Source organism: Copadichromis virginalis, linkage group LG7, assembly GCF_057382275.1.
Source record: "Copadichromis virginalis isolate Kocher_CV1m ecotype Utaka linkage group LG7, C_Virginalis_male_GT1.1, whole genome shotgun sequence".
In the NCBI taxonomy this organism is placed as follows: domain Eukaryota; kingdom Metazoa; phylum Chordata; class Actinopteri; order Cichliformes; family Cichlidae; genus Copadichromis; species Copadichromis virginalis.
This window is the reverse complement of record NC_140624.1, coordinates 9096355-9116830: the sequence shown is the minus strand read 5'-3', so window position 1 is coordinate 9116830 and position 20476 is coordinate 9096355. Positions and strand designations below refer to the sequence as shown.

Sequence of the window (20476 nt, the reverse complement as noted above, 5' to 3'; positions counted from 1 at the left end):
AAATTACTGCAACTATGTCACCATAAATTACTAGTTCAAATTAGTTTTGTTTCATTAATTATGGGTCATGTCAGATTAGTTTTAACATGAATTTGCACACACTGTCATAGTTAGACTTTCCTGTCCAGACAGATATACAGAAATAAGTATGAATTTTATAGTTTCGTGAGTCCATTTTGTTCATTCAACAACAAAAATGTTTTTAATCAGAATCATAATTTTGCAGTTTTTATCTCTACCAAAAACATCTGTTATGTTCTTGTGGTTTTAAAATGTTTTTTGTAATGACAGAAAATTCAAAATCCCCATAAATGCATTTAACTATGGGGTTGTAATAAAAAAAATATGTGAAGGATTCACGTATGTTCTGTCTTCTTTTTTTTTAATTGCAGTTTCTCCAAAGAGTTGAACACCTTTTTTTAAAGCATTTTATTATCATTCTTCAATGCAGCGTTTCTTAAATTAAGCTATTAGCACCCCCTAGTGGTACACTTGATTACTACAGTCATCCATCCATTCACTTCCGCTTATCCTAATCAGGGTCGTCAGGGCCGCAGGATTTTTTTCCATCCATCCATTCTCTTCCGCTTATCCTTTTCAGGGTCGCGGGGGGTGCTGGAGCCTATCCCAGCTGTCATAGGGCGAGAGGCAGGGTACACCCAGGACAGGTCGCCAGTCTGTCTCAGGGCCAACACACAGGGACAGACAACCATTCACACTCACATTCACACCTAGTGGCAATTTGGATTATCCAATTAACCTATCCCCACAAGCTGCATGCATCTTTGGACGGTGGGAGGAAGCCGGAGTACCCGGAGAGAACCCACGCAAACACGGGGAGAACATGCAAACTCCACACAGAAAGACCCCAGCCTGATGGTGGAATTGAACTCAGGACCTTCTTGCTGTGCGGCAACAGTGCTAACCACCGTGCTGCAACGTGTGAAGGTAGAGATAAAAAATAAAAAAAAGAAAGAAAGAAGAGAGCTACATGTCTGCGTGAGACCAAAACAAAGCAGTGAAATTGATTTTTAAAAATCCAGTTTCAGAGAAAAAACGTATTTCAGGACATGGTGAAAAAAATTGATTGCCATTATTTTAACGATGGAGCATTAAAGGTGTTTGTTGTGCTCCTTTAAAAGGGCGTGTGTTTTTTCTCCCACAAGATTTCGCCCTTGCTAGGGGCTATTATAAAGGTTTTAGAGCTATTATTGAACTGGGTTGTATGTAAACTTGTTTTCACTACTGAAAAAAAAAATCACAAACTAGCCATAAGTCAAAATTTAATTATCTCAAAATCTTAAGGCACTGAGAAAATAACTTGAAACTCAAGGCTTTTATGTCGACATTTGGAGACGATAATGTGAAATTTTGAGTATGATGAAATGTTGTTTTTTTAATTTATGAGACACTTCTAGCTTGTGCCAGCAGGTGGCAGTGAAGTAGTGGAAATGCATTGAAGGGCTTTTTACAAGTGTTTGTTTTCCTGTGGAAATCACCCTGCTCACTGACCCTCACCACTGTGCCATCAAACCTTACTCATGTTGGGAGTGGTCCGCTGCACGTGTTTTCATCACTATTGCACAACAACAAGTTAGTCACTAGTTTAATTAAATGCAATATCTAAAAACTATTATTCATTTAATGTCAATGTTGGGCAATTAAAATTAAAATGCTGTCTTTCGTCACATACTAATATTAGATGAAAGATATCTCTCTGTTATGGCACTGAAACATTTCAGTCTACATCCACTGCCTTGAAAGAAGAAGTCTTAATCTGTGCAGAGAGATCGGAAAGGTAGTGTACACAGTGTTCACGAGCGCTTACTCAAAAATGAGATTTGTTTATTTCTTTTGGCTGACATAGCTCATTAGATTGCACACTGACTCTTTAAACAGTTTTCACAGAGAAGAGAAGACAGTTTGAAGTACATAGAGCTTATTTCTGGTTCCTATCACACAAGTCAGTGGAAAGACGATAACGCTTTGCAGCATCTTCAGCAGAGGCAGAAAGTCCAGCTACCTGACTGCTATGCTCGAGGACAGATTTGAGGTATCATTTTGTAGTATTCTACTCCAACTGGGAGGGAAATAGCTCAACTTTTTATTTCCCCACATTTGGCATCTTCAGTGACTTTATTATCGTTTTAAACATTAAACTTGGAGTAGCTCAAATTCTGAAAATAAAGACCAGCTCTCACAGTTTGGTTTTCTGCACTCTTACTCGTGGCACGCTGGAATAATAAACAGTTTTATTGTTTTAACATTGTCAGGCAGCCATACTTTGCCTTTTCACGTGCAGTGAAGTATTATATGGCAACACCTGACTAATGTCATAATGTTTAGCAGTCTCTAAAAATATGACTGTGGAAGTGGTGCTGAGAAGAAGGTTTAGTAAATAAGGGGTTTCTGCGGTGCGTTCAGGCACACCTTTATGTGAGTTTATCTCTAGGCTATTGTCTGTGTATGATGCATGGTTTCTATTAAGTGCAGCTGGGACATTTACAGTATGCAGCACAAATCTATTCAGTATGAACATCAGGTTATGATGGAAAACCGAACGGCTACGTCTCTGTAGAACCTTTACTACAACACACGCTTCACACGTTTTTAAAAGAAAAAGCACCTCTCCTGCAATGGAAAAATACCTCTTTATTCGATGTGCATGCCAGGGTCTCAGAAATGTCCGCTCCTGGTGGGCAGGCAGTGACAACAGCAGATAAGCTGTTCCCATGTTAAGCCTGTTTTCCATATCCTTTATCAGGACGAGGATTATTAAATATAAGTTTTAAACAATTTCTTAACGAATTCCAGGATTTTGGATTAGAAACTAATTGACCTGACGTTATCTGGTGTTGGCTAGCTGCAGGAAATTCAGCCCAGATGTGAGGGACATTTGATTGTCTCACTTTTAAGAGTCACTATCAGTGTTCAATGAAAAACATTCTCACACATGGCAAAGGATTGCATCCGTTACTGCAGAATTAAAGATCCAGGCAAATCATGTGAATATGACTATAGGCGCATTTTTATAACAGAGAGGGATGAAGGAGACTTTACATTTGGGCCCATTCACATGATTAGGCCAGGTACTGCATCACAGAGCTGAATATTTATTTATTCTTGGCATGCGAGCCGAGAGATGGTGGAATAACGCAGGTAGGGTTATACCTTCAGGCAGGCAGACTGAGTGTGGTGTTACAGGAGGCTGGCGCTGCACTACGACAGCTGTTGGGTTCACTCCAGTGCAGCTGGAAATGAGACACTTATGCACATAACAGACGCAAACGACGGCACTGGCTCCTTTGCCCGAAGTGGATGGAGATGAAGTGGTCTGCCAGGACGCTCAGGCAGCAGAGCCCGGATTGATTGTCAGATGTTTGTTCTAGTCCCTATGGAAAAAAAAAAAAAAAGCACAGTGTTTACATGATCAGGGACAGAGAGTGGACCCAGCCAACTCACCGAGGGAATTCAAAACACTGTATCCCAAAAGGGCACCATGAAGAGAAAAAAGCTGCAGTCCATAAATGGATAAAGCAGGAGTGAGGTTATTATTGGGAACAATGGAGCTGCTGACTGGGATCTGGAGCTGTCAAAGAAACAAAATGAATTCATTCAAATGAATCTAGCCTTTACATGTCGATCGACTGCTCTAAAAACTCCAATCGTTCTCATTTCATCGTGCGGCCCGTGCGTCAGGCTACTTTGTTGTGGTTAAGCAGTAAATGTCTGAGATTTAGGGTTGGCCGCTCTGTAAAAGATGCAGCCCTGTGATAATAAATCAATACAGCCTAATGCTAAGAGAGCGTAAACATTTATCTCACACCATTTCCCAGTGTAAGTGTTGAAGTACTGAAGTGCCTGTGAAAGGTGAAAGGACACTTATTCCTGGCTTTTATCCTGCCAACAGTTGTCAAACGTCAAATGAGCTCATAGCTGCATTAGCACAGCAGGAGAAGGAGGAGGAGGAGGAGAACCATCCAACTTGAAATTTAAAGTTAGACAGAGAAGGGTTACACAGATTACAATAGCCAAAACATTTTAAAATACTCCTCTCTGAGACCAACCGCAGGATTTAAAGCTGTTACGCTCTTAGACGATGCAGTTTCTCCAGATGCGTTCGTGACCTCGCAGACCGGCGATGTGCCGCATCCAGCCTTCTACTTCAATCGTTTTTCATTTCTAACCTGAGGCTTCCCACGGTGCTCTCACTAAACAAATGGTTTCCTTTGTCATTATTAAAGGACAGCTGAGAAATCTCTCAGCTGGTCAAATAGACACAGACAAAAAAGTGCGCAGAGATCGTGTCTCGGTCGATAAGTAAGATCATTTTAGTGGTCTAACAAACTTTAAAAACAGACACATTTCTGAAACATCAAACACTGGCATTGCATGCTATCACTCATATCTCATATCCTGTTGTGGGACTGACATTCACACCCGTGGTCCGAGAAAGTAAAGCCTCATTATCCAAACTCCCTGTGAAGCAGATGCCTCATTTAGTTCATGTGACTCGGTTTTCTCTCTTTCCTGTTTTCTGACTATATGTAGACAAAACGAATTAGCCAAGACCCCAAATACAGATGAACAGTCTGTACATAGTCAGATCAACCTCTCCACCCAGAGATTGCCTCACCGATCCCTGACACTTGTTGGGGATTAGAACTGTCCGAATAAAGTCAATAGTACACGAGATATTTATCTCTTCTGGAACTGTGTTTTAATCAAATGGTCTTCTTAGATAAATCAGACATTCCTGCCCACCATTAATCATGAGCTGAACTAAGCCTCACAGTTTACAGTAAAATGAAGCATGCCCATTCAAATCTGAATAACAGCCTCTTGGCTTCAGTCCAGCAGCAGCTTTTTTGCTTCAAATGTTACATGTGCCATTCACATGTTTGTGTACGCATTGTCAGGAAGCTCGGGACGCTCTTGCCAAAGCAACTGCGACACACATGCATATTCAAGTCCGTGTTACATTTATCATTACAGCATAGAGGGAGAATGTGTTGCAAATGTTCTTCATTAACTGATGTGAGTGGAATTAGAATCAATTGTAATCCAATAAATTGTTAAGACATGTGCTTTCTAAAGTTTCCATGTTTTATAATGTTTCCCAAGTGGTTACTAACTGCTGCAGTTAATTCTGCTTATATTATGAGGCAGAAATATCTTCGGATTTCCTCACGCTTCATCCATATCATTCACTATCTTAAAAACGTACCTACTCTCACTTTTCTGTTTTATTTTCCCCTCTTTCTTTCTTCCTTCCTTCATTTTTCTCAGATATCTCACAGATTCACTTTTCACTGCACAGCTCCATCATTTCCCACTCCCTCCTCTTCTCCCTCCCACCTTTCCTCCTTCGCTGCGCTTCTCACAAACTGAGGTGGGTGTTTTTACACTCTCTCCCTCCTCTCCCTTCACTCTTTGCTCTCAGGCTGCAATGAGGTTAACAGCCCTGTGCGTATGTGGGACCCTGCTGGCCTTCTCAAGTCTTTCTTGGATCACAGCAGACTCTGATGAAGGAATACTCCTTGTGGATAAAGGATTTGGTCCCTGCACTGTAACACTGACGCCTGGGGGGCAGTGCAGACAGGTGCAGCATGAGAACACGTGCCCTTACTTACTCACTTTGCCACCGCTGAGGATTCACCTGCCACAGCAGCTCAAAGAGCTGGAGAAGATCGTGGAGGACCTGCAGAAGCTGAAGGACAGTGTGGATGAACTGCGGGAGATCTGCGCAGACTGTACAGTAAGCCAAACTGAGAGAGAGTGTGGAAGGCACAGAGAGAATGAGCGTGAGACGCTGAGTGAGGAGACGGATAGACGTGAGGATGACAGAAACTGGGTGAATGAGAGACTTCAAGAGAATGGTTTTAAACAAGAGTGCAGCACAGTCAGTGTTATGGAAGGAGATGGAGACTCGGAAAAAACAGGCACTCTGGAAGAGAAAGAAAGAAAGAAATGGGAGACAGAAAGAGAGAGCAATGGAGGACTCATAAAAGAAACTCTGACAGAAGTGCTGGAAACTGACGGAACAACTCAATCAGACAGAGGAAAAGGAAAGGACAAAGTAGTTCCAACAAAGGTAACAACTGGTGGTGTAAATGAGGGAACAGTAGGAGAAAAGGTTGCTGACAAAAACAATAGGCAGGGGGAGAGAGACAGAAATAAAGACACCGCCGGAGAAGAGAATTCAAAGGGATATCAAGAGAATAATCTGGAGCATGGAAAAGAAAGAAAGACTTTCACTAATGTAAATAAAACTGAAGAAAGTGGTCATCACGTGTGGCAAGATAAAACAGAGGAAACAGAGACCCAAACTGCAGCCAGTGATAGGATAAAGATGTCAGAGAACCATGATGAGAATACAAATCAGGAGCAAGAGCAGAGCAGGGAGGAGAAGAAAAAGGAAATGGAAAAGAGAGTACAAGTAGAGCAAAATAATGAGGAACGAAAACAGACCGAAAAAATCAGGCACACTGAAAAAGAAAAGACTATAAAAGAGGGGGGCGAGGGCAGAGAGACGGGAAAGGAGATCAAAACAGAAGACGAAGAGACAGAGAGTGGAGAGGGAGACGATAGAGAATTACCATCCAGCGAAGCAACTAAAAGGACAGACTTTGTTTCAATCAGCCCAACTCCTCACTCTACAATTAATATAGCTCTAGGGCTAGACTCTGTGGACTCGAATGAAGCTACGTCATCTATTCCATCTCCCCCAATGCCCAGCTCCACCTTGCATTATATCACAGATGTCAGTCACGAGATAACAACCCAAAACACAGGCCTTGTAGCAGCTGGGATTTCTAAGCCTCCAAAAGCTGATGCAAATACTCACACAGAAACTACAATGAGCACAGGGAGTGGACAACACATAACCAATCAAACTACTACATCCAGGTCAGGCCTCCACAGTCACATTAGTTCAACTACGACAACTACAGTCACCACAGCTCATCATCAGGATTTAACTGTAGGAGCTATAGATGACAGCCGCTGGACAGCTAAAAAGAACATCAGCTCAAATACTAAGATTGGAGCAAAACCTCTGCCAGGCCAAGGACCAAAGCCTGGCAAAAGACCAAAATACAACCAAAAGAAGCATCCTTTTCACCACAAACCCAGAATCGACCAAAGACCTAAACCTCAACCTGGCAAAGACCCAAAAGGAGTCGAAACTTCAAAACCTAAGCAAAGAATTCCCCCTCATATTTTACCCACTGATCAAAATTTGAATAACGATTCTATACCTAAATATGGCCAAAATTATACATCTGATCAAAACAAGTTACCTACTCAAAAGTCAAAACCTAATGAAAAGACTGTGACTCCTATTTGGACACCTCCGCCACATCACAGACCTCAGAATGCAAACACGGCCGGATCTGATGAATATCCTGATCAAGTTACTGCTACTAATCAAACCGAGATTGAACCGAAATCCGAGAAGGGAATAGTCCATAATCCAAAAACTGAGAAGCCGGACCAAAATCAAAAAATAGAAAAATGGTCAAAAGGTGGAGAAAAAACAACAACTGACCAAAAACCTGGCTACAGTGGGACATCTGATGAAAATCCAACGCAAGTGTCTTATTTTAATCAAGATTCAACACCGCGAAAGAAGACCACACCTGATCTAACGAAAACACCCCCCAACCAAAAGTCTAAAATCACGCAGATCATCCCTACAAAACAAAAACCTGTCCAAGAGCCTGAATCAAAAGAAAGTCCAACAGCTAGCTACACAGAAAAAGCTAAACAAAATGAGACATCTGATGAAAATCCCTTGCATGTGTCTAATTCTAATCAGGATTCAACACCGCGAAAGAAGACCACACCTGATCTACCAAAAACACCCCCTAAGGAAAAGCCTAAAACCAGACAGAACATCCCTACAAAACCAAAACCTGTCCAAGAGCCTGAATCAAAAGAAAGTCCAACAGCTAGCTATGCAGAAAAAGCTAAACAAAATGAGACATCTGATGAAAATCCATCACAAGTGCCTTATTCTAATCAAGATCCCATATCTGGAAAGAAGACTACACCAGATCTACCAAAAACACCCCCCAACCAAAAGCCTAAAATCACCCAGATCATCCCTACAAAACCCAAACATGTCCAAGAGCCTGAATCAAAAGAAAGTCCAACAGCTAGCTACACAGAAAAACCTGAACAAAAGCAGACATCTGATGAAAATCCCTCACAAGTGTCTAATTCTAATCAAGATTCAACACCGCGAAAGAAGACCATGCCTGATCTAATGAAAACACTCCCTAACGAAAAGCCTAAAACCAGACAGAACATCCCTACAAAACCCAAACCTGTCCAAGATCGTGAATCAAAAGAAAGTCGAACAGCTAGCTACACAGAAAAAGCTAAACAAAATGAGACATCTGATGAATATCCCTCGCATGTGTCTAATTCTAATCAGGATTCAACACCGCGAAAGAAGACCATGCCTGATCTAATGAAAACACTCCCTAACGAAAAGCCTAAAACCAGACAGAACATCCCTACAAAACCAAAACCTGTCCAAGAGCCTAAATCAAAAGTAAGTCCAACAGCTAGCTATGCAGAAAAAGCTAAACAAAATGAGACATCTGATGAAAATCCATCGCAAGTGCCTTATTCTAATCAAGATCCCATATCTGGAAAGAAGACTATACCTGATCTACCAAAAACACCCCCCAACCAAAAGCCTAAAACCAGACAGAACATCCCTACAAAACCCAAACATGTCCAAGAGCCTGAATCAAAAGAAAGTCCAACAGCTAGCTACACAGAAAAACCTAAACAAAAGGAGACATCTGATGAAAATCCCTCACAAGTGTCTAATTCTAATCAAGATTCAACACCGCGAAAGAAGACTACACCTGATCTACTGAAAACACCCCCTAAGGAAAAGCCTAAAACCAGACAGAACATCCCTACAAAACCCAAACCTGTCCAAGAACCTGAATCAAAAGTAAGTCCAACAGCTAACTATGCAGAAAAAGCTAAACAAAATGAGACATCTGATGAAAATCCAATGCAAGTGTCCTATTCTAATCAAGATCCCATATCTGGAAAGAAGACTATACCAGATCTACCAAAAACACCCCCCAACCAAAAGCCTAAAACCAGACAGAACATCCCTACAAAACCAAAACCTGTCCAAGAGCCTAAATCAAAAGAAAGTCTAACAGCTAGCTATGCAGAAAAAGCTAAACAAAATGAGACATCTGATGAAAATCCATCGCAAGTGCCTTATTCTAATCAAGATCCCATATCTGGAAAGAAGACTACACCAGATCTACCAAAAACACCCCCCAACCAAAAGCCTAAAATCACCCAGATCATCCCTACAAAACCCAAACATGTCCAAGAGCCTGAATCAAAAGAAAGTCCAACAGCTAGCTACACAGAAAAACCTAAACAAAAGCAGACATCTGATGAAAATCCCTCACAAGTGTCTAATTCTAATCAAGATTCAACACCGCGAAAGAAGACTACACCTGATCTACTGAAAACACCCCCTAAGGAAAAGCCTAAAACCAGACAGAACATCCCTACAAAACCCAAACCTGTCCAAGAACCTGAATCAAAAGTAAGTCCAACAGCTAACTATGCAGAAAAAGCTAAACAAAATGAGACATCTGATGAAAATCCATTGCAAGTGCCTTATTCTAATCAAGATCCCATATCTGGAAAGAAGACTACACCAGATCTACCAAAAACACCCCCCAACCAAAAGCCTAAAATCACCCAGATCATCCCTACAAAACCCAAACATGTCCAAGAGCCTGAATCAAAAGAAAGTCCAACAGCTAGCTACACAGAAAAACCTAAACAAAAGCAGACATCTGATGAAAATCCCTCACAAGTGTCTAATTCTAATCAAGATTCAACACCGCGAAAGAAGACTACACCTGATCTACTGAAAACACCCCCTAAGGAAAAGCCTAAAACCAGACAGAACATCCCTACAAAACCCAAACCTGTCCAAGAACCTGAATCAAAAGTAAGTCCAACAGCTAGCTATGCAGAAAAAGCTAAACAAAATGAGACATCTGATGAAAATCCATCGCAAGTGTCCTATTCTAATCAAGATCCAACATCTGGAAAGAAGACCACACCTGATCTACTGAAAACACCCCCTAAGGAAAAGCCTAAAACCAGACAGAATGTCCCTACAAAACCCAAACTTGTCCAAGAGCCTGAATCAAAAGAAAGTCCAACAGCAAGATACACAGAAAAACCTAAACAAAATGAGACATCTGATGAAAATCCCTCACATGTGTCTAATTCTAATCAAGATTTAATAACTGGAAAGAAGACCATGCCTGATTTACTGAAAACACCCCCCAACCAAAAGCCTAAAACCAGCCAGAACATTCCCGTGAAACCTAAACCCACCCAAACGTCTGAATCAAAAGACAGTCCAACAGCTAGCTACACAGAAATACCTAACCAAAGGGAGACATTTGATGAAAATCTCTCATACATCTCCAATTCTACTCAAGATTCAACATCTGGAAAAAAGACCATGCCTGATCTACCAAAAACACCTGGCAACCAAAAGCCTAAAATCACCCAGATCATCCCTACAAAACCCAAACCTGTCCAAGAGCCTAAATCAAAAGAAAGTCCAACAGCTAACTATGCAGAAAAAGCTAAACAAAATGAGACATCTGATGAATATCCCTCACACGTCTCTAATTCTAATCAAGATCCAACATTTGGAAAGAAGACCATATCGGATCTAATGAAAACACCCCCCAACCAAAAGCCTAAAGCCAGACAGAAGATCTCCACAAAACCCAAACCTGTCCAAGAGCCTGAATCAAAAGAAAGTCCAACAGCTAGCTACACAGAAAAACCTAAACAAAAGGAGACATCTGATGAAAATCCATCACACATGTCTAATTCTAATCAAGATCCAACACCAGGAAAGAAAACCATGCCTGAGATCATGAAAACACCCCCCAACCAAAAGCCTAAAACCAGACAGAACATCCCTACAAAACCCAAACCTGATCAAGTGCCCAACCAACCAAGCCATACAAAACCTGGGACAAGCTTCAAGCCAAAACCGAATGTAAGGCCCAAAACTGGCCCCAAACCACCAGAAACCAGTCACAACTTTAAAACACCTAAGCTTGGAGAAACGCCTAATCTGAATGCCAAGCCTGCACCTCGGGCAGAGTCCAATAGAACGTCAAAACCAAGGCTTCCCTTCATTTACCGACCACGAAGCATGCCTACAGTTAGGCCAGGAGCACCACCAGTTCAAAGGCCAAAACCAGCAGTGCAACCAAAGCTAAGTCCAAAGACCAAAACAGATCCACCTAACATCAGCTGGACTACTTCAGATCACACCCAAACCTCTCAAATCAACACGCCTTCTACATCTGGCCCCATAAAGCATACTGCTGAAGTGACTCATTCCCCAGGGGACAGAGAGTTCAATCCCAGTCTAAGTAAAACTGTCACTCCAGGTCCAAAGACCTCCAACAGTCTGGAAAATGGAGCCTTCCCTCACCTTCAAAGTCAGCCTAAAGATTCCACTATGAGCCCAAACAACAGGATTGTGTCTGATCTGAGGCCACAAACAGCCAGTCAACCAGCATCAATCCCAATGACAACAAAACCAAACAAAATCATCAGTGGGATCCTCACAAGTGTTATCCCTAGCACCACTCCAGGATCCTCAAAGTCAAATTCTGGCTCAGACACACAAACTGAGAAACATCACAAGATGGAAGAAATAGCTCCTGCATTCTCTACATCTCCTTCTCCCATATCTCACACCATCTCTCCACCCAGCCCTGACTTCAGGTCAACAACTGCGACCACCCCTGGCCCCAAGCACCCCGAGCTCGCTGCCGAGGCTTCCACTCCCAGTGCACGTGAGTTACGAGTGAAAATCAACCAGGTGGCTGCTTTCTTCAATAACAGCCTGAGTCCTAATGGCAGACCACCAAACATACACCACAAAGACCACTCAGAAGAGAACCAGGGAGGCATCAGGCCTGACAACACGGACGGCAAACTGCCAACAGACAAACCACCTAAAGGCAAGAGATTCTGTTTTATTCTATCACACTGATCCTGTTTTGTCTCTGTGTGCTTGTGAAATGTAAACTGTTTCTGCCAGTCAGCTGCAAGACATGTTAGTGATCAATGCAGATTATACTGGGCTTGAAATGCGAAGCACGCATACATTCAAGGTCCCAAGGCCGAGAAATGTGCAATGAATTGTGCCACATTAGTATCTGAATGCTTATTGCTTTATTACTACTCAAAAAGACATAAATAAGACCACTAATAATGACTTAAGCTGAAAGGAATTAAGCAATACAATCTCATAGTAAACTCTAATGATCCTCATAATATAATTATGTGGGCAGATTTGTATCATACATCACTGGCTATTATTTGTCAAAGGAGGAATCTGCATGTGTGTGAAATGTGTCGCTCCTAATGAATGTCATGACTAAAGATAAAACCACAACTATGCAAAGACCAACAGCTTTAAACCATCCTTTTGTGGAGAGCTGTTTACAGAGAGTGAACTCAACAAGTGGCTATTTTTCCCCCAGCAATTAATTAAAATAACATTTACCAGCATCCATGACATCATAGAGTAAAAACAGAAGGTTAATAGGATTTTAAATGCACGCTTTTCTTTCTCTAACTGCCTGTTATTGCCTCATTTCACCTTCTTTTTAAAAGTCAGGAGGAAAATATAGGAAAGTTGGACTAGACAATCAATTATTTTAAAGGTGAAATTATTAAACTTCCTTCACGTGTATGCCTCCAACACCATTTCTGTTTTAAACGATATCTTTTCATCTACCGTGGAGGTCCACTTTGAAGGCCCTCACACACAGTAACTCTTTTTATGGTGGAAAAGCCACTGACCTGATGCACTCGTGACCTCAGCCAGCTCATTTCACGAATAAATCCCAGCTGCGAGATGATAATATCACCTGGAATATGAGAGAGAGAAGATGAGAGAAAACAGGGCTTAAATAAATCAGGGCTTACTGGCTTTTTAAGAAATGTGTCATTTCTTCCATTGTGTTACAGTTACCATGCTACCGAGAGACTGCTCAGATCACCTGCTCAGGGGAAAAACAAAAAGCGGGCTTTACCTGGTGACCCCTGACCTCCGCACTAGTAGCTTCTCGGTGTACTGCGAGATGGAGCAGGAGGGTGGAGGGTGGACAGTCCTGCAGCGCCGCCAGGACGGCAGCGTGAACTTCAACCGCACCTGGGCAGAATACCAATCCGGCTTCGGGGAGCTTGACAGAGGGGAGTTTTGGCTGGGCAACAACATCATCCACCTGCTGACCCGCGACAGGGAGATGGTGCTGCGGGTGGAGCTGGAGGATTTTGACGGGTTGACGGGGTATGCGCAGTACGAGCAGTTCAAGGTGGCCAGCGAACGCCTGCGCTATAGACTGACAGTAGGCAGTTACTCGGGCACCGCAGGTAATGCTCTCCGCTTCAGCAAAAAGTACGATCACAGCAACAGGGCGTTCACCACGCCGGACAGGGACCACGACCGCTACCCCTCCGGGAACTGCGGAGCCTACTACAGCTCCGGCTGGTGGTTTGACGCCTGCATGAGCGCAAACCTTAACGGGAGATATTACGACGGGAGGTACAAAGGTGTGCGGAATGGGATTTTCTGGGGGACATGGCACAACATATTATCAGAGTACTACCCCACCAATGAGAGACAGTCTTTTAAGAGAGTGAGGATGATGATCAGACCTAAAGACTTTGTGCCATAAGATGTGCTGGGGAAAGAAAACAAGGGTTTAAATACCATCGTCAACGATAAGCCCGCAGGATACTCCATAAAAGTTTAATGAAATCTAGTGTACGCTCCACACTATTTAACCAGTAAGGCAATACTGCCGCCCTGTGGTGTTTTCTATAATGTGTTGTTTACAATAACAGGATGTATATACTAGTGACAAAAGCAGGGTTGCCTAGTTTCTTTTATAACCTTTCCATAATAAAGTGATAACATTGCTTTTGTCGAGAGGGGAATTTGAAAATGAAGGAAATCTTCATGTGAAGAGTTATTTTTCTACCAGTGATATGAATCCAAGGTGACCAGGTGCCCCACTTCACGGCATGTTTATCCTTTTGCCCCTCTCCACTCCAACCAAGGCCCCGCATTTTAAGAAACATGTGGCGATCCGTGGATGCGTCCTTATCAAACAGAAATGACAAGTAGGAGTATTAGGACTGTAGAATAAGGAAATATAGGAGTGCACAAAGACTAGAAAGCTCGTTACATACGCATCGGTTTCAAATAAATCGTCATTCCTATCACACCGATGCCAACCCTGACACCAGCATAGTTTTGTGTAATTATTTGTATTTATTTCGTCAGTAACAAAACAAATGGTTTGCCCCACATGTAGTATGTTGGGATCTGGTCACCGTGACGGGTATGTAGCATAAGAGACTTTTATTACATGTACTGGAAGGGCAGTTCATAGATTGAAGCTGTCTGTGGTGTGTTGAATGCTTTTGTTTTGTTAAAATGAATAAAATGAGTTTACAGAAGCATTTGCATTCAGTTCGTTTTCCTCTGTAATAATCAGCAGCACAGATTAGCCAAAATCCAATAACAAATATAGCTAAATTAAAAATAACTAGAAGTGCAACACCAGGGTCTTCCGACTCATGACGGGCTGCTCCACCTCCACCATATTAGGCTTCGGTAACAGGGGTCCAAACTCATTTTTTTCCTACACCCTTTGCGACGAACCTAACGTCACTTCCGATCTGATAGCGTAATCCTACTGATTGGACAGGACCGGTAGAGGGGAGGTTCTAAGTTTGCGCCGTTTACGCAAGACTCTACATCCGGTTTGTTAAGCGTATGAGAGTGACACGGAGCAACACCAGAAGTCAATTACTTTCCCTTCAACCCAAAATCATAAACTTAAATAAAAAGTAAGGTGACGTGGAAAAGTATGATTTTTAATATTGGACAGTCCACAGAGCATAGAGAGTAGCAGAGGTTTTGGAAAGCTTGAGCTTAGTGCAAAGCAAATATGATGTTTCTTTTGAAGGATTGTTTAGAAATATTCAATAAAGTTTGTCAGCCGATTCCTGGCAATAGGTCCTGTTACGCTGACTTTGTGTCAGCACCTGAGAAATTACTAGTAGATTTTGGTATGATCCAAAATTTTAATGACCATCAAATCCCTGTGATTAATAATTAGTTAACAAAACGTGCTAATTATGTGCTATAGACTATAACTAAAATAGACATGACAGTAAACACAAAAAAGGTTCAGATGCTTTTCATAGTGGATGTTTGAGGTATATTTTTCATTAAAACAAATAAATCATTAATTTCACACTGTTCAGTGGACGATACACTGAACTTAGATGATAGAAACAATGTATCGATCCTACAGTGCTACAATGATATGATACCAACATTGGTATCGATAATACTGCTATTTAGATCAATCCGCCCACCTCGAGAAAATTAGTTCAATCCTGTGACGACATCTTTGTGATTAATTAATGCATACAATAAATGACTGGCAGATGCCAGAGTCAGGATTTAATGCGGACCGGATTTGCGAATGTGCCCAGAAAACTGTCTTCCTGAAATAAAAATATTTTTTCTGAACCCATAACGAAGCACTTTCTCACTGCAAACCTCAGGACAAGTGTTTCTGCTTATAACATAAACATATTGCACAGAAAGGTAAATGAATAAGAGTTTAGTGTTGAAAGAGCTATTACCGAGGTGCTGTAAACACAGTATATACAGTTTTTAGGATCTCTTGTGCACATATTTTTCATGAAGCTTTTAATCTGAAATGTCATACCGGAAACGTTTTGTCTTGCGCGGATCTCGAGTGAATGGCGTGTTTATAGTGTGTCTTGTGGCTACAGTCAGGCGTGGATTAGTTGATTTACCGAGATGTTTTGGGGATCAGCAGGTCAGCGGGGGTCTGTCGGGCTTCTCCGCTGCTGGTCCCTGACGGTCAGCCCCAAGACTCTCACACCCACCCGGTGTCCTCTGCACACTCCACGCTCGCTCTCGTTCTCTGCCCCTCTAAAGTCTCCTGCTCATGAAGAGGTGAAGCAGCCTCTGAGGCGGTGGGATCTGTCAGTGAGCCCCTTCACCACGGTGCGCGCACAGATAGGCTGCAACATATCCATCCACCCGCTGGACCCGCACACCTACCCCGAGGCTGATCGAGCCTTCATAACAGTCCACGGGCCAGACAAGGAGCAGGAAGTCAGTCTGGACCGGTTAAAGGTCCACTATGATGACCGGAGCAAAGAGCTCCTAATATCCGCTGAGACGGTGGACAGCGACGTGTCCATCGAAATGTCTGCACCCCTCAAAAGCAGTGAGTGTGTCTATGACAGGGGATCCACACTAAAGTGATTCTGCGCTCTGCGTCTTTGAATAATTTCTGTATGTGAAATTTTGTCAGATCTCTTCATTACTACTCAAGGAAAGGGAAGCGTGCAAGTTAAGAATATGGAGTGTGATATCTGCAAGGTGCGAACAGAAAAGGGGAACTGCCTGCTGCACTCTGTCAAGGTGGGTATTGGCAACACATGTCAGGCCTGCAATTAGTCGGTCCTACTTGTTGGAGCAATTTACCCACACTATGTCTTTCTCCAGCCTGCTTATGTTACAAAGACAAAGCCAAACCACACACTCTTCTGCTAAAACAGCTCGGCCCTGACCTTCATCTATCAAAACATTTACTGACTGTGACTGTTGATCCTTAAACACTTGAGCTGAAGGCAAGTGGACTTCTTCACTGGCCTGTGAATCAGGTTGTAATTCAATTAAACTGATTTTCCATGTATTTTACCTGAAATTACGATGCATTTAAAATTCAAGATTCAAAATTCAAGTTTATACAGGAACGAAGAAATAATTATACTCCAAGCAGTTTTAAGTAATGTGTAGTTTCTGGGTATTTTAGTGAAAAGACAAACAAAATTTCCCCATCTTACACTGTAAATGCCCTGCACCTTTATATTGTAGTGGCTTCACCTTGCCTTTTTACATTTTGCATGATCCATTATATTGATGTGCATCATGCATGCGCCGCTATTCAGCTTTCCTCTTTTATTTATGGTTCTTATTTGTTTTTGTTTTTTAATGTCTCTGTAAAACCCTTTGAATCACTTTGCTGTTGAATTGAATTGCTATATAAATAAACTTGCCTTGCCTTACATATAAAATATGTCATGAGGACTTGTTTTTTTAACAATCCTGGAAATTATGCACTACTTAAATTACTAATGTAATACTTGAAATGGCTCACAGTATAATTAGTCTTTTTTACGTCAAAATACCTGAAGTTACACCCTTTGGAGGTAGTCCTGAAAATTGTCCTGTGAGTCATTAAGGTCACACCGGTCAAGGTACAAGTTGTTGGAAAGACATCTCAAGACTGGATCACAGGTAGCTGGCAGTTTATGTTGTAGGCCACCACCTTTGTTCAGTGTCAGTTGTCCCTTTACTGTTATTTCAAATCATCTGTCTTCTCTATGCAAACTGTGAGCATCCTGAAAAGAGCGCCCTTTCTCATCTTTTCCTGTCTTATTTCAGGCTCATCAGGTTGAGGTGCAATCCCACGAAGGGCATGTTACAGGTGTGGGCACAATCAATGGCAACGTGGTCATCAGCACTGGGGGAGACAGTGTAAGGATGACTGTTATTTCTACGTGTTAGTCCTTATACTCAGCAGTCATTAGGGGGCAGCAGTACCCTGAAATACGCGTTAGCAGTGTTGAGTTTCATGTTTTCCTTTTTTTTTTTTTTTGTGGCTATTACTTAAAACAAACAACATCAAAAAAGCTGCGATTATACATCGTGTACATCCCTGTGTAGTGATCAGTTGTACGTTTACAGGCAGTGGATGTCAAGAAGCTCCAGGGCACCAAGATGAATGTGTCAACAGAGCACGGCCCTCTGAAGGTCAAAGCCATCTACGCGGAGTCCACCTGCATCTCATCCCGTTCGGGGAGAGTGAACCTAGGGCACGTGCACGGTGAGCAAAAGCGAGCGTCCATCATTCAGTTTTAATAAAAACTTGTAGCTTAATGAAATTACATGTGTGGTTATTACGAAAGCCAGAGTCCAATGCAAAGTGAGCCAATAAGCAATTAAATACTTAGACTCTACTACACATTAGATTGTTTAGATTATGATAGTTTAGTTTTTAAGTAAATGTATATATTTTTTGCCAGTGGATAAAAATATCAAATGAAGATCTCATTGCCAGCTATTGATCCCAACAGTGTGTGAAATTGGAACAAATAGAACCGACCTGAGTGTTAAAATACTGTTGGCAGGTTAACACACAGGCAATAATAATCTAAAGTAACACAAAATGGGTAAATCTGCACAAAGAGATGACTGAGAACCTTCACAGACACAAAGAGGTTGCTATTTTTTGCACACTATATTACATTGCAGAGATAAGATAAGATAAGATAGAACTTTATTAATCCCTCGGGTGGGTTCCTCTGGGAAATTCGACCCAGCAGCACATTTTGTACTCAGCTGCTTTATGTTACTTGCTTGGTAAAGCAGGACTTTGGTATGTCTGGAATCCCGGGCTCGAAGCAGAGGTGATTTTAACTGCAATGTGGTTGTAATTTATCCGCTTATCCAGCTTGTTACTCGTTTCTGAAAAGCTATGAAACAATGTAGTTTTAAGAAGACTAATTCTTCAAAGTCAAGATGAGATCAGAGCTTTGTGATGTGTAGTAAGAAAAATGCACCATTGATGCAGACGTTTCCTTTTCTTCCTGATAATGATGAGCCTCAGACTCCAACACATGCATGGAAACAATTATCTTGTTGACTTAGAGCTGCAGGCTTGTGATATCTACAGTCTTAGAAGTGTTATCATTAATTATGTGCTTTCATTAATTAAAGGTGAGACTACTGTGAAGAACGCGTGTGGAGATACAGTTATAGGTGAGCAAGTCGACCGACTGCACATTGCCCTTTATATGGTCTCCGTCAGTGGAAGCAAAACAAAACACCCGAGGCTTTGCTTTTTCAGATGGTTCAAATAGCTTCCTGAAGGTTTCCTCTGACAGCGGAGGCATCGATGTCTACGTGGGAGACGGTGGCAGTGCTGAGCTTCACAGTCAGCAAGGTAAACACACATTACAAGAACAACTTTGTCTTTATTTGACACAACTTTCTTTGTTACATCTTTTGAGTCATATTGTTTTTCTCCTTCGTTCTGTGTCTTACGTAGGAGCGGTGAGCGTGCGTGTGCCGTCCTCATTAAGAGCTGGGGTGAGGCTTTGTGGGACGTCGGTGGATATCAGCCCAGAGGTTGTTCTCCATGGAGTAGAAAACAACACGTCTGAAGGCCACACCACCGTTACTGGTAAGCTCGTAACCTTCTTTATACCGCTTCCCTGTGGCACAGTTAATGCCATATCCTAAAACAAGTAATCCCATACACAATGTTCTGTTCATAATCCGCCTCTGCTTTGTTTTCCTCCTACTTTTATGTGCCCTGTTCTGTGTTTCTTACAGGCTACATGAATGTAGAGTCTCCGGCTAATCAGTGGGTTAAAGCTCAAGCAGACAGAGGCTCCATCAGACTGACCGTACAAAGCTGGTTTGAGTCCCGGAGGCTAGTCAGCTGAATGTCCCGTTTTTTTTCCTAGAATCATAATGATGCATCGCTGAACTGGGACTTAAAAAATGTACAAGAAAGAGCCAAACATTACTGCAGCTGTAAGAGACTGAATGCTTATTTAACGCAGGATATACTGCATTATAATCTGAAGTATATTACAAATGTTCTATGTGTGTAAGAAGCCACTGTACATACAGACTGCAGTGAGATTATGTGTGCACAAAACCGTTGGAGTGTTTTGGATGTTTAAAAAAAAAAAAAAAAAAAAAAAAAGTTTTGCTCATATTTTCTTTTCTTTTTCTTTTTTTTTTGTCCAAGTTTACCGAATGTTACTGGAAGCTACCTCAAACTATGAAAGCACCGTTGAATACCTTGCACCTCTCCACTGTTACCCTTGTGTTCACCTCTAATTAATTATAGAGTCACATATTTGGAAATATTACTTTAAAAATGAATTTTGCAGCTAGCAGCATGTCAGTAGCATGATTGGGTTCAAGTACAACAGTTTACGCAGTTTCCCAGAAGTAAACACGTGCAGAGGTTTACCAATCTGCAAACTGTGGAACGATTTTAGAATAATGTTCCTGAACATAAAATTGTAAATATCTTGAATATTATAAAGAGACTCTGGAGAAATCTCTGTTGCGCAAAGGACAAGGCCAAAAATTGATGCTGGCTGCGCGTGATCTTTGGGCTCTTGGATAGCACCGCATTAAAAACAGAGACGATTCTGTCATGAAAATCAGTACGTGGGCTCAGGAGCCCTTCCAGAAACAGGTCATAGTTTGCAGCGCCATCCA

General features: G+C 41.9%; 2 protein-coding genes and 1 long non-coding RNA gene across 4 annotated transcripts; 2 read left to right on the top strand and 1 right to left on the bottom strand.

Moving 5' to 3' along the window:
- Positions 1-992: 992 nt before the first annotated feature.
- LOC146704420 (uncharacterized) lies at positions 993-13195 on the bottom strand. Its single transcript, XR_014921169.1, has 3 exons — positions 13146-13195; positions 12913-12980; positions 993-3392 (listed from the first exon to the last, which is right to left on the bottom strand). It is a non-coding gene; the product is annotated as an uncharacterized LOC146704420 (long non-coding RNA).
- Positions 5409-14577, top strand: LOC146704419 (uncharacterized). 2 transcript variants are annotated; one of them, XM_085461562.1, is made up of 2 exons: positions 5409-12065; positions 13099-14577. In XM_085461562.1, the coding sequence occupies exons 1-2, from the start codon at positions 5450-5452 to the stop codon at positions 13788-13790; spliced, it is 7308 nt and encodes a 2435-aa protein (XP_085317688.1). In that variant the 5' UTR covers positions 5409-5449; the 3' UTR covers positions 13791-14577. The 2 variants fall into 2 exon arrangements, with proteins under 2 accessions (XP_085317688.1, XP_085317687.1); XM_085461561.1 differs by having other exon boundaries at positions 5420-12065; positions 13081-14577.
- Positions 14578-15883: 1306 nt separating this feature from the next.
- fam185a (family with sequence similarity 185 member A) lies at positions 15884-19941 on the top strand. Its single transcript, XM_085461550.1, has 8 exons — positions 15884-16394; positions 16482-16591; positions 17618-17710; positions 17921-18059; positions 18953-18994; positions 19083-19178; positions 19284-19418; positions 19571-19941. The coding sequence occupies exons 1-8, from the start codon at positions 15959-15961 to the stop codon at positions 19681-19683; spliced, it is 1164 nt and encodes a 387-aa protein (XP_085317676.1). The 5' UTR covers positions 15884-15958; the 3' UTR covers positions 19684-19941.
- Positions 19942-20476: the final 535 nt, after the last annotated feature.